The sequence below is a fragment of the Saccostrea cucullata genome, unplaced genomic scaffold, assembly GCF_032062105.1.
Source record: "Saccostrea cucullata isolate Sc308-1 unplaced genomic scaffold, CSIRO_AGI_Scuc_v1 ctg2383, whole genome shotgun sequence".
Taxonomy (NCBI): Eukaryota; Metazoa; Mollusca; class Bivalvia; order Ostreida; family Ostreidae; genus Saccostrea; species Saccostrea cuccullata.
This window is the reverse complement of record NW_026940585.1, coordinates 18,664-32,381: the sequence shown is the minus strand read 5'-3', so window position 1 is coordinate 32,381 and position 13,718 is coordinate 18,664. Positions and strand designations below refer to the sequence as shown.

Genomic DNA, 13,718 nt, shown 5'->3' with positions numbered 1-13,718 from the left:
CAAAATTCTTCTTGACCAGTGCTTGATAATTAGACTCCTGGGAGTGGTGGAATTTCTCTAACATACATTATATTTGTTATAGATTGCTGTCAAGTATATGCTAAAAAAATAAGTATTTTCTTGATTTAACATTTTTCTAATAAGGTTAGTGCAATAGTTTTACATTTTTTTGAATGTGTAAATGAATAGAAAAAAAGACATTTTTTTTTTAAATTCCACTTCAATTAAAGGTCACAGTGACCTTGAAATAGGTCGCGACACACCCTCTACCTAAGATGCATAAACTGGCCAAGTTTGATGATTCTAAGTCTGATAGTTTTCTAGTTATGGACCGGACAGGATTTTTCCATATTTGGCTGTAACTTTTTAATTATAGGTCAGAGCGACCTGCTTTTTGTGCGCGACACACCTTCTACCCAAGATGTATCAGCTGACAAAGTTTGATAACTCTAGGCCTTATAGTATTAAAGTTATGAGCCGGACACGAGAAAAGCTAACAGACGGACGGACGGACAGACGGACAGACAGACGGACACGAAGCCTATAACATAATACGTCCCGTCTTAAGACGGGCGTATAAAAAACCCTACCTGGTCTAAACTCGCAGTGATGATACATACATGGATTAACATTACTACACTCGATGGATTTGACCTTTCTTTTCTAAATGGGTGGAATTTATCCATTTTAAATGGATTTTTTAAACCAAATTAGAATTATATACATGTACATGTATCAAGGAACACTTCCAGACTTGCTTTCGATTCAGAATCAGACCTTTGATGTTTAACAGGAGTAAATAGGGTAATGTTATTGGAATAGCGTTACTTTTCATAACTTTTATATAAACTGCAAAATTTTCAAAAGTTAGGCTAATGAATGATATAGATCAATTCACAACAAATGAGGACGGGGGATACCATAAAATAGGTCACCTGAGTGATTCAGTTGACCTTAAAATATTATATTCCTTCACTTCATGACACTATGTGACATGTTTAACAGAGATCAACCTAATATACCCAAATTGAGGATTAAAACTCACTTGAGACCCTGCATTGCATGAATGAAACACAGATAGATTAATATTATATCCCAAGCTTGTCCATTGGCACTGTATTGATATTCTACTTAGTGCATTTACTATGTTTTTTCATACATCTTGAGAAAAATATTTGACGAGTCCCTCATCATACTATTCCTGTATATTATTTTTCTTTAACCATTCATTCACAAATCAAAAACTAATGATGTTTTTGTTTCACATTGTTTTTTTATTGCACACATCATATTTAAATGCTACTCAATACATTTTGCTTACCGGTAAGTGATCAAATACAAAAAATCCTTTTATGCACGAGAAATACAAATATGAAATGCTTAAAATACATATATCTATCCTAGAAACACAACTCATTCTTCCAAACAAGGCAATTTTGACCTATACATTTTATAGTACAACTCAATAAAGGTTATCAATTTCTGAAGCTGTTGTTGACAGGTACATGTATGAGAGAGATGATTGTTTTTAAAAAATTCAAATGCAAACTTTACACATTGCTTTGCAATACATACAAATAAGAAGTTATCTACAAATAAATTATTTAAAACACAGATGACCTGACTCTGTACATGAAGTAAACATGAGGTAATTCTTGTTCTACACAACTATGATAAAACATAAGCACAGTGAATATTCTATACAAACATATCTACAAATAATGATTATGGACTGATTATTTCTCCCCTCCAAAATAATTTGTCTTTCTGTGTATTACATAATATCATGGGATCATAAGTTATGATATGTGAAATAAGGCAAAACAAAGCATTAAGTTGTGCTGGCAAACAGATTCTGTTAAACATACAGGGCACTGCTAAGAAATAAGCTTTATTTCTATTTCTTAATCAACTGTTACACATACGGAATATTAAGCAGTTATTTTTTTCTTGATCAGTGGTCTGGTAGACCTTACTATAGAACTTTACATGTTAGTACACTGGTAGGTGGGTCATACATGTAAAATGACCATGGTGACAAGACCTGTAAAATAATGTACAAAATATTTATGACTTTATCTGCTGGTAACAACTACTTTTTTTAATTTCAAAGAAAAATTATCTGACTAGCTGTGAACTTCTGGAAGATTAATTCAAAAGAAACATGAATCATGTATCTATGTGATCAATGCCTAGTATTTATATAAGCAACAATTACTCTTTTTTTTTAATCCATTAAAGAATGGACACAAAGAACTTCTCAAAATTTCATCGAAAATTTGACATATTACTTATTATTTAAATAAACTTGGTCCCATCAAAATAAGTAAACATTCTAATGCAATTGTTTTGTAAAACACTCTTTGATTGGCTAATGCACTGATGTTTGAAGCAGTAAAACGAGCATTAACGAGCGTGAAAGCTTTTTCATTGTGACGTCATAATAGAGCAACGCAAAAATACAATGCTCCGTGACGTATTTCATGTAACAAAATTCAACAAAATAAGACATAAACAACAAACAAAATGCATGGATTGCATTAGAATGGGAATAACTAAACTTCTAATTTGGTATTTGCGACCGTTAATGCAGATTTAACGGTCGCAAACATCTGGTTTACCGGCTCCGCTTACGCGTCACCGGTAAAACTGGCAGTTTGCGACCGTTAAATCAGCATTAACGGTCGCAAATACCAAATTATAAGATAGTTATTCCCTAATTTTACCAAAATTTTAGAATAGACATTTCAATGACTAATTTACCTAGAATATATGCTGCAATCATTTTCTGGTTCACTGTCAGGTGAAGATAATCTGGTAACCTGCTCTCTGTGTCACCACTCAAAGGCAGCATTAGGGCCAGGATACAGGAAACAGCAGTACAAATTACAATCAGACTTGGGCCTCCTCCTCCTCCCCCTCTCCCCTCCTGTCTTATAGCTAAAACAACAAACACAGCAGTAAACATCACAATCAGACTGGGACCTCCTCCCCTCCCCTCCTGTCTTATAGCTAAAACAACAAACACAGCAGTAAAAATCACAATCAGACTGGGACCTCCTCCCCTCCCCTCCTGTCTTATAGCTAAAACAACAAACACAGCAGTAAAAATCACAATCAGATTGGGACCTCCCCCTCTCCCCTCCTGGCTTATAGCTAAAACAACAGATCAAAATCAGACTGGGACCTCCCCCTCCCCCTCTCCCCCCTGTCTTATAGCTAAAACAACAAACGCAGCAGTAAACATCACAATCAGACTGTAACTTCCCCCTTTCCTCTTCTCTTCTGTCTTATAACTAAAACAACAAACACAGCAGTATAGATCATAATCAGACTATAACTTCCCCCTCTCCCCTCCTGTCTTATAGCTAAAACAACAAACACAGCAGTAAAGATCACAATCAGACTGGGACCTCCCCCTCTCCCCTCCTGTCTTATAGCTAAAACAACAAACACAGCAGTAAAGATCACAATTAGTTTGGGACCTCCCCCTCTCTACTCCTGTCTTATAGCTAAAACAACAAACACAGCAGTAAACATCACAACCAGCCTGGGACCTCCCCCTCCCCCTCCTGTCTTATAACTAAAACAACAAACACAGCAGTAAATATCACAACCAGCCTGGGACCTCCCCCTCCCCCTCCTGTCTTATAACTAAAACAACAAACACAGCAGTAAAGATCACAATCAGACTGGGATCTCCTCCTCCACCTCTCCCCTCCTGTCTTATAGCTAAAACAACAAACACAGCAGTAAAGATCACAATCAGACTGGGATCTCCTCCTCCACCTCTCCCCTCCTGTCTTATAGCTAAAACAACAAACACAGCAGTAAAGATCACAATCAGACTGGGATCTCCTCCTCCAACACTCCCCTCCTCTCTAATAGCTAAAACAACAAACACAGCAGTAAACATCACAACCAGCCTGGGACCTCCCCCTCCCCCTCCTGTCTTATAACTAAAACAACAAACACAGCAGTAAATATCACAACCAGCCTGGGACCTCCCACTCCCCCTCCTGTCTTATACCTAAACCAACCTTAACAGCAGTAAAGATCACAATCAGACTGGGATCTCCTCCTCCACCTCTCCCCTCCTGTCTTATAGCTAAAACAACAAACACAGCAGTAAAGATCACAATCAGACTGGGATCTCCTCCTCCACCTCTCCCCTCCTGTCTTATAGCTAAAACAACAAACACAGCAGTAAAGATCACAATTAGTTTGGGACCTCCACCTCTCCCCTCCTGTCTTATAACTAAAACAACAAACACAGCAGTAAACATCACAATCAGACTGGGACCCCCCTCTCTCCTCCTGTCTTATAGCTAAAACAACAAACACAATAGTAAAGGTCACAATCAGACTGGGACCTCCTCTCTCCCCTCCTGCTTTATAGCAAAAAAAACAAACACAGCAGTAAAGATCACAATCAGATTGGGACCTTCTCCTCTCCCCTCCTGTCTTCTAACTAAACAACAAACACAATAGTAAAGGTCATAATCAGACTGGGACCCCCCTCTCCCCTCCTGTCTTATAGCTCAAACAACAAACACAGCAGTAAAGATCACAATCAGACTGGGACCTCCCCCTCTCCCCTCCTGTCTTATAACTAGAACAACAAACACAGCAGGAAAGATCACAACCAGACTGGGACCTTCCCCTCTCCCCTTCTGTCTTAAAGCTAAAACAACAAACATAGTAGTAAAGAACACAATCAGACTGGGACCCCCCCCCCCCCCCCTCTCCCCTCCTGTCTTATAACTAAAACAACAAACCCAGTAGTAAACATTACAATCAGACTGGGACCTTCCCCTCTCCCCTCCTGTCTTATAGCTAAAACAACAAACACAGCAGTAAAGATCACAACCAGACTGGGACCTCCACCTCTCCCCTCCTGTCTTATAGCTCAAACAACAAACACAGCAGTAAACATCACAATCAGACTGGGACCTCCCCCCCTCCCCTCCTGTCTTATAGCTCAAACAACAAACACAGCAGTAAACATCACAATCAGACTTGGGCCTCCTCCTCCTCCCCCTCTCCCCTCCTGTCTTATAGCTAAAACAACAAACACAGCAGTAAAGATCACAATCAGACTGGGACCTCCCCCTCATCCCTCCTGTCTTATAGCTAAAACAACAAACACAGCAGTACTGCTAGTACTGCACAGCAGTACATGTAGCTTTGGATTATGATTTAAAACTAAAACTGCTCATGATCATCTCTGAAGCAATTAAATTTTCTGTAGCCTATGACTACTGTAAACCAACTTTTATAATCATGCAAGAAATTTTCTCGAGGTTTGCGAGAGCCTCGTCATCATAAACATTTGTCGCCGTGAACCGCTCCTTAATATAGCTGTGTCTAATAACTACAGATTAAAAAAAAAGGCATGATCGTGAAAATTAATTGTCGCAAACAAGTTTATTCCTAGTAAATCACAAAATATAGTTGTCACAAACAAAAGTTGGTTTACAGTATATGTTTTACCTCTACTGGGTGTCCCTTGGGGTTCTTGTGAAGCAGATGCAGTCAGTGAATGGAAATTGTCCTCAGGTTGTTGGGAGGGTTCTTTTTTAGGTAGCAGCACTGCCACAATGTCTTTTTTACCTGTATATTTCAAGAGTAATGAGCACCAAGGGAGAATCGATTACCAATTGTTATTCTCACAACTTCACTGATGCTAAGTTGTAAATGTGTATATTATGTGTATGTATGTGTATATAAGAAAAACAATCATAAATCTGACTTAAACATTAATGTTAAAATCAGTTATCTTCATTTAAACATTCACAGAATGATAATTTAAGATGCACAGATATTTAAAGATTTTGGTTTTGAATATATTTGTCTGTTTTATTAAAAATTATTTTGGCCCCTAGCTCATCCTAAAGCTCTGATAAATAACACTAAGTACCAATAACTTTCTTGGTGCCATGCTCAAAGACTTGAATGCGTAGTTTGTCTTTCACTCCTTCATTGTTGATACAGATGTCTAAATGGCGAACAACACTGTAAAATTTGAAAGTTTTATTTACACATTTAAAAAATCAAAATTGCCTGAAGAAAACAAACATTTGTATTAAAGTTATTAAATATGACCATAATTTAGAATATATAAGTTTTTTAAACCATGACAGAAAAAGGGAATCCATGAAAGAAATCTGGAAGATTCCTCAAGCCAATGAGTTTGAATAGGATAAAGAGGTCATATAGACAAGGCTTATTACGAGGAGAAATGAAATAAATGAAAAACAAAAACTAGTTGATCTTCAAATCGTATACTTACATGTCCACACAGCAATGTGGTCTTATAGTTCCTTCAGAATCAACCACTGTGTACTTTCTCGGAGAAGTGCATAAAACTGTAATAAATGTTACTATTACTATGAATTTTAGTCTGATTTCAAGAAAGACTTTTATCTAACTCATTGTGTATTATTTTCTGTCCCCTTTCAAAGGCTTCAGGATAGAACTCATACAAAGAGTTAAAAATTATTATACATCAAGTACATGTATTTGTGTCATTTTATGTCATACACTATTTAAAAAGTCTTGACATTCAATGATCGTCATATACATGTAGGTGAATTACATGCATGTATATTCTTAATGAATACAGTCACAATAGGTGAATATGTTCATTATTTCGCATACCTTTGAATTTGAGTGGAAACTCGTAAGGGTTGTACAGGGTTAACACCTGCTTGTGAGAGGATTGATCATCAGAGTAAAAGTTCAATGATGAAGGAAACACAAACACTGGCAGTTTGCCATCAGAGGACTGAGGGGGCTGTCTTAGCATTGGATCACTAGCTGCTCACACCGGCCCGTACACATCAACCACTCCCTCATACCACCTCTACAGGAAAAAACGAAAACCTACATCAAGGAACAGACATAAAAATTTAAGATTACAAAACAGCTTTGAGTGAAATCATGGTATATACAATTACACTAGGCTACTGTTGATGACTGACATCATATTAATTTTCAGCAATTTTTAGTCAAACATAAGAAAATATAATATCCATTGAATTATTACTTTATAGATATGTCCTAAGAAGCAATTAAAGCATGGTGATCAGCAAGTTACAATGACGTTCCTATGAAAATTAAATATGATAAACAAACGCATATTATGCAATGTTGATCTGTTGGTATCAATATCATCTGTATTTACTGTGAATAATCAATGGAAGATATCTTGCATATCTTATGTAAAAAATTCCCTAGTATATCAATGAATAAACAAACAAATCACAACCTTTCCGTAGAACCACAAATTTAAAACTCCCAGAACAAAGAAATAATAATCTGTTCTAATTTTGGCACAGATCTCATCAGCTGTGTTGTCGTCTTCTATTCTGTTTTGAGAAAAACGTCACCAAAGGTTGTGCAGGAATTAATCTGCGTTGCAGAAACGTTTGAAGCAAAGCATTTATTTGACACAGATTTTAGAAGCATGATGACCGATGAGACTGAGTGAAAAATGCATTGCAGTGAAAATGTTACGCAGAAAGCAGACGTAAACCAAGCTCAGATCAAATTGAGGTATCAGAAACAAAGAGGCCTATATATTTGGGTCTCTGATTTGAAATATTTCATTGAGTACTATTAGCAAGATGAGTAGAAAGGCCCGAATTTTTGCATGTCACCGCACTAACCCGTTAGACTAATGATTTGATATTGGCCTAGTAAAGATTCATTCGAAATATAATTTGAACTTCATAGACCTATGGAATTTTGTAGTTTTAACTAGGGATGCATTGTTGGTCCAGAGTAACTCAACTGCGGAAAAAAGAAAGAAAAACAACAATTGTTCAACAATAAATAAAATTAACTTGCTTTGATTTAATGGATATATTACAGGCAAATAGTCAATAAAACGGTTCTTCATTAAAATCAGCACCATTCAGGTTTCAGTTTGGTAATGCAACTGATGTCGTGATTCAGCAAATGTCATGTACCAAATGTCGAAATGCCGTGTGGTTTGACAAACATGACAAAACTGAATAAGAAACTGCACCATCCCTTTTAATTAGGTTGCACCGTCAACATATAAACATTAAAATGCTTTGTTTTCATAAAGAAAATCAAATGATTTTTAAAAAATCAAATTATTTTGTACTGTTGCAGTCACAAAAAATGGAAAGCTCTTCACAAAAAAGCGAAGAGGAAGCTGAAAAGACAGGAAGAAGCCAGAAAACGCCAACAGGAAATAGACGAAGGTTACTTTTGAATTTTATACACAATCAAATGAAAAAAATTATTTTGCCTTAAGGGGGCCGTCTATAGTTTCCATTGCGCAATATTTCGTGCATCATAGTAAAATGATGCGTATTTACTGTTTTAATGCAATTTTTTTTGCTAAATTATTAAAATTAAACAGAATTAAGAAATTATAGGTATAAAAATGTAATTACAATTTGATATAACTGATTCTTTAACCGATTTTTCAATTGATAGGTAGGTTGACGTCGTTGCAATGTGTTTTTGACGTTATGATAATCTGTAGCTCTTAAAGAAAGGGATAATAAAAATATTATTAAAGAAAAAGTTTATAATAAACATACGCTCTTGAAATTTAAAACATGAAAATTTGAGAATATCTCCAATATTTTTAATTATGTTTTCATGTGAATCCATTTATACGTCATATTTTATAATACTCTATAAAATAGTAAAATTTGCTAATATTTAGCATTTCGAAATGCAAGATGGTAACAAGACGGTAGAATTTTGTGTTTCTTACATATATTGTATAGTATAGTATTACTCATCAAATATTATAGTTTGAACAAAATGTCTATTGTAGTATTTGTATAATTTGCTTTAAAGTGCTGAAAATTGGCATTTTCCTATATAATCCTATAGTAAATGTACCTGTATTTTGAGACAGTCCCTCAAAAATACCTGGACGGTAGATTTCTCCCGAACTTTGCATGTACACTGAAGCTAATGTAAGTTATATATGGTATAAAAATGAACAGTTTCACTATTGTAATTTTCACACAATAAAACTATAGTCGGCCCCTTAAGATGTTCCAAAAATATTGCATTTAGAGAGTTTGTAATTTAAGAGCAAAAGGCTTTTTGAAATTTGGGCAAAGCTTGTAATACTTTGGACAGAAACAACTGACTTGAAATCAAATTTACTATTTATAAATTTATATTAAATATTGTATATTAAGTTTAATTTTCTTAGAAGCAGCGTTTTCCCGAAGAACTGGCTATTGGCCAAATTGACCGCTTCAATACGTTATATCGGGACTACCAATGAGTACCTCGCAGTTATCTAACTTACTACCGCTCTTTTGCGGGGGAGTCGAGAAAAGTCTACATTTCTGGGGGCAAATGACATTGTTTACAGTAGTGACAATCGAATGATTCGAACAATTTAATGCCGAAATCACGACGTTTTGCCAGATATTGAACTCCAAATAGTAGATTGTCAAATAAGGAAAGTTTAGAATATTTTATCTGCTTAAAAATGTGACGATTTTCAATGAAAATTTAACGAGATGAGTCCGCTTAATTAAAAATATCGCTAAAAATTGGACAATTTAGGATTGGCTCCTCTCAAAAATATATTACGCTGGTTCAGCAACTGTTTAGCGAGGTATTCCACTAGGATTTTTTACTTATCTGTCCTTATGAATGCTACAATGATTGATCTTGCATTGTATTGAATAGCACATTGCCCCCACCCAAGAGACGATTCCTACCTCCTTCGCGAAAGAGTTCCGCTAAGTTAAGTAATCGCGATATCAAGTATTGAAGAAATGCTGCTTTGAAATAAAGAGACCAAAATTTAATTGTTGTAAAGTCAGCAAAGAACTTCAGACCCTAGCCTGTTACAACTGATCTCTAAACCTTTATTTTGAAGTAAAGGGAAAATCCTGAGAAGTGTGTACATTTCTTTCCAGAGGAAAAACAAAGAGAAAGCTCAGCATCTTATCAGAAAATGTTGAAAGAAAAAGAGGAGTATGAGTTGTTACAAGAGCAGCGTGATGAAGCCGAAAGGGCCTATCTCCATAAGGTATGGCTGGAGAAGGAGAGATTGGCACAGGAGGAGTGGAGGATCCAAAAGGAACGGGAGACTAAGGAAAAGGAAAAAAGAATAGAAACGGAGGTGAGAGCAAAAAGGTCAAAAGATCATTAGGTCAATATCAGTAAACAACAATAGTAAACAGAGGAAATAGTTATATTTCAGATACACTGTGTATGGTTCTTGTTAGTGTTGCACAAAATCTTTTTTGTTGTAGAAAAAAATTAAGGAGGAATGGGAAGAAAGACAGAGAAAAGAGAAAGAGGAAGAAGAATTGAAAGAAAAGAAGAAAGAGAAGCAGGTGATGGGGCCAGTAACAAGATATCCTCTGTTGATTTATCTTAGGAAAACCTCCAGCTGGTTTAACTTTTTTTGTATAATTGGTTTCCAAGGATTTTTTTTGGCAATGTATACTCATCGTTGGAAACCCATAGTCAATCTCGCATATGCAAGATTGACCGTTGGTTTTGGATGATGCAATGTACTTTAAATTAAAGTTAATTGAGCTTGTTGAAATTACTTTGAGGTAAAAAGGCACAGTAATGTGTTTCAAATTCCAAAGGTGAGTGTTGTGGCCTATGGGCCTTTTTATTAATATGAATATAGAAACATTGTCAAATTTTATCCTTAACAAAATTACTGCCAGAAAGATGAGGACTGCTCCGTGTGGTTGCCATTAAATATGTATCTTTTTTATTTACAATCAAGTTTGTGAATTTTTCTCTTATATTTCTCTAGCAGCAATTATTTTCTAGTATTCTTGTAGAAAAGTAAGAAGTTCTTGAACAGTCATTTAATCATTCATTCATTTTGTTTGTTTCAAAGGTTCCATCTTTTGAAAGCTTTATTCTCACATTGTTATTTGTGCAGCATAGTAGAATATTCATCTATGAAATATGTCTGATATTTGAAGAATGTTTTAGATACTTAACCTTGAGTATCAGATGCTGATACGTGTTGGCCATGATACTATATTGTAGGATGAACTCCTGAAGGAAGCCACAGCCAATGAAAACAAGGTAAGGGAGTCAATCATGGTAGATTACCGTAGTCGTAATTTAGCATGAATGAAATGATTCACCCAAATTGGATTTAAATTCTCACAAATTCTGAAACAAATCTTCAGTATGATCCATCCCTATCTGAAAAAATAATTTTGTAAATTTAAGGAACCTATATACATACAGTCTATATAAATTGATGAAGGGGATTTGGGTTTTAGAGAGTTGTTAAGTCAACATGTTCCCATTTTACATACGCAGTTTATTTCATTGAATGGATATTTTCCTTTCATATTAGTATAACTATTGCTCTTTTGAACTTACATTCAATTCTATCACTGAATATTGTACATTACAGGAGGAACCCTGGCACAACCCCATTGCCACTCTCTTACCAGGCAAAGAGAGGGAAACCTGCATGTTCTTTTCTAAAACCGGGGCGTGCAGATTTGGTGATAGGTACTGAGATTTATTAACTTTGAAAGAATGTCTCTATGTTCAATATTCATAGATTGATAGTACATTTATATATTGATGAGTTCTCTATAACCCCGATTTTACTTTATAAATGTGGGTTTTCTATAAAGGTGTTCTAGAGGCCACCCTCAGCCTGATATAAGTAACACCTTGCTGTTTACCAACATGTACAATCACTTTGAGCTGGAGCAAGGACTGAAGGATGACCTTGACACTACAGGTAAGTTTTTGCCAGTGACTCGGAGATTGAGTAAATCTATATACATGTATTAACCAAGGTAGGATGGAAATGAGTATTGTGATCCAGAGTGAACATATTTCTTTGAAAGGATATATTAGTTCCATCAAGTTCTTCAGATTGCATTACTTTAAAAGCAGATTTGATTCTGAGTTGATAAACATTTTATTTTGTTGTTATAGACGTGACCTTGGAGTATGAAGAAGGAGAAATATATCAAAACTTTCAAGAATTCTACAACGACATTGTGCCAGAATTTAGAAACTATGGAACCGTGATCCAAGTCAAAGTCTGCAATAACTACGAGCCCCATTTACGGGGCAATGTTTATGTGCAGTATAAAAGGTAACACTGAAATTCTAAGTTATGAGCCCCATCTATTGGACATTGTTTAGATGCAATCTAAAATCTGTTGTAAACATACTTATTTTAGGGATAATCAAATCTAGGCACCTGTTAACTTTATATCAAATTGTAAATCTTGTTGTGGTCAGTGAAAATGTGTTTACTTAGATTAAAGTTCATGGGTACATGTATGATATAATTACATCTATATCTAAAAAAATTTCAGTGAAAACAGTGCTCAGGAAGCTTTCTTTAATCTGAATGGAAGATTTTATGGTGGCAAGCAGGTTTCATGTCAGTATGTTGACATTAAGAAGTGGAAATCTGCTGTCTGTGGTAAGCACTGCACCAAAGCTTTCGAGGTTTAATTTTCATTTACTGCATAATTAGGATCATATTAAATAAGTACAGTGAAGCATTTTTATAATAAAAATGGATTTGCTTACAATGAACTAATATTTTTACCCAATACCTAGTATTTTATGATAATACAATAACATGTAACTAATATTTATGCTATATTAAACCTAATCATGTGTATGGCATGTGGTGTCCTTTAGGTAAATATCCCCCTCTCTTACAATAAATCCTTTTAGCTGGGCCTTTGTTGACTGCTCAGTTTTATGACATACAGTTTCAAACTTGATATTTCTTAATGATTGATTTTTTTCAGGGCTGTTTGGAAGTGGCAGATGCCCAAAAGGAAGAAATTGCAACTTTTTGCATGTGTTTAAAAATCCACATAATGAGTTCTGGGATGCAGATATGGATGCTTTTCATAAGTCAAATGAAAGTACAAGGTCAAGAAGGCACAGGTCAAGATCTAGGTCTCGATCAGATTGGCGGAGGTCAAGGTCAAGACGGGCAAATAGGTCTAGATCAAGATCCAATGATAGAAGTAGATATCATTCAAATGACCATCGATCCTCAAGGTATTCAAAGTCTAGAAGCAGATCTAGAGAGAGGTCCTATGTTAGGTCAAGGAGAGACAAACGAAGGTCAAGGTCAAGAAGCAAATCCCAAAGTAGGTTAAAGGAAGAAAGACAGAGAAGGTCACGAAGTGATTCAGAAGAACGAACAGGAAGCAGGACTAAAAAGACCAGACAACATAGAAAAGATTCAAAGTCCAGAAGCAGATCAAAGAGCAGGTCAAGGAAACAGAAAAAAAGGAAAAAGAGATCAAAGTCAGGATCTAGAATTAACACTGATAATCAGGAATCTGCAGCCAAGGAAGATAGTGAGGAAATTTCTGAAGACAATTCAAAAATTAATTCTGTGACAAATTCTAATGGAATGGATTACAAGGATGAAAGCAACATTTCCAAGGACAGTGATTTTAAAGACACCACACATATTGACAGGAGTCCTTCACCAACATCCAACTCTTTGGAGCATTCTGTGAAAAAGAAACATAAAAAACACAAAAAACACAAGCATAAAAAATCATCATTCTCTGTTTCTGAAGAAAGCAATTAAAATTTTGATCATTTTAATAGTTTTAGTTTTCTTGCTCTTATTTTCTTAAAAGAGAGTAAAGGGGCAGGAAGCATAGAGAACCAATACATTATCTGCAACACATATGGGGCAGATTAGTATAAACTCA

General features: G+C 35.4%; 2 protein-coding genes across 5 annotated transcripts; one reads left to right on the top strand and one right to left on the bottom strand.

The window, feature by feature from the left end:
• Window positions 1-1,251: 1,251 nt before the first annotated feature.
• LOC134255651 (motile sperm domain-containing protein 1-like) lies at window positions 1,252-7,425 on the bottom strand. Of its 4 annotated transcripts, none has more exons than XM_062738173.1 (8): window positions 7,271-7,425; window positions 6,661-6,865; window positions 6,293-6,368; window positions 5,921-6,015; window positions 5,494-5,613; window positions 4,882-4,908; window positions 2,764-2,910; window positions 1,252-2,044 (listed from the first exon to the last, which is right to left on the bottom strand). In XM_062738173.1, the coding sequence occupies exons 2-8, from the start codon at window positions 6,806-6,808 to the stop codon at window positions 2,013-2,015; spliced, it is 645 nt and encodes a 214-aa protein (XP_062594157.1). In that variant the 5' UTR covers window positions 6,809-6,865; window positions 7,271-7,425; the 3' UTR covers window positions 1,252-2,012. The 4 variants fall into 4 exon arrangements, with proteins under 4 accessions (XP_062594157.1, XP_062594155.1, XP_062594158.1 ...); XM_062738171.1 differs by lacking the exon at window positions 4,882-4,908 and adding an exon at window positions 4,516-4,540 and having other exon boundaries at window positions 2,764-3,065; XM_062738174.1 differs by lacking the exon at window positions 4,882-4,908 and adding an exon at window positions 4,232-4,258.
• Window positions 7,426-7,482: 57 nt separating this feature from the next.
• LOC134255650 (U2 small nuclear ribonucleoprotein auxiliary factor 35 kDa subunit-related protein 2-like) lies at window positions 7,483-13,608 on the top strand. Its single transcript, XM_062738170.1, has 10 exons — window positions 7,483-7,557; window positions 8,143-8,234; window positions 9,933-10,138; window positions 10,272-10,355; window positions 11,035-11,073; window positions 11,414-11,514; window positions 11,643-11,752; window positions 11,953-12,115; window positions 12,342-12,451; window positions 12,789-13,608. Exons 1-10 carry the CDS (start codon window positions 7,496-7,498, stop codon window positions 13,589-13,591), a joined length of 1,770 nt encoding a protein of 589 aa, XP_062594154.1. The 5' UTR covers window positions 7,483-7,495; the 3' UTR covers window positions 13,592-13,608.
• The last annotated feature ends 110 nt before the right edge of the window (window positions 13,609-13,718 follow it).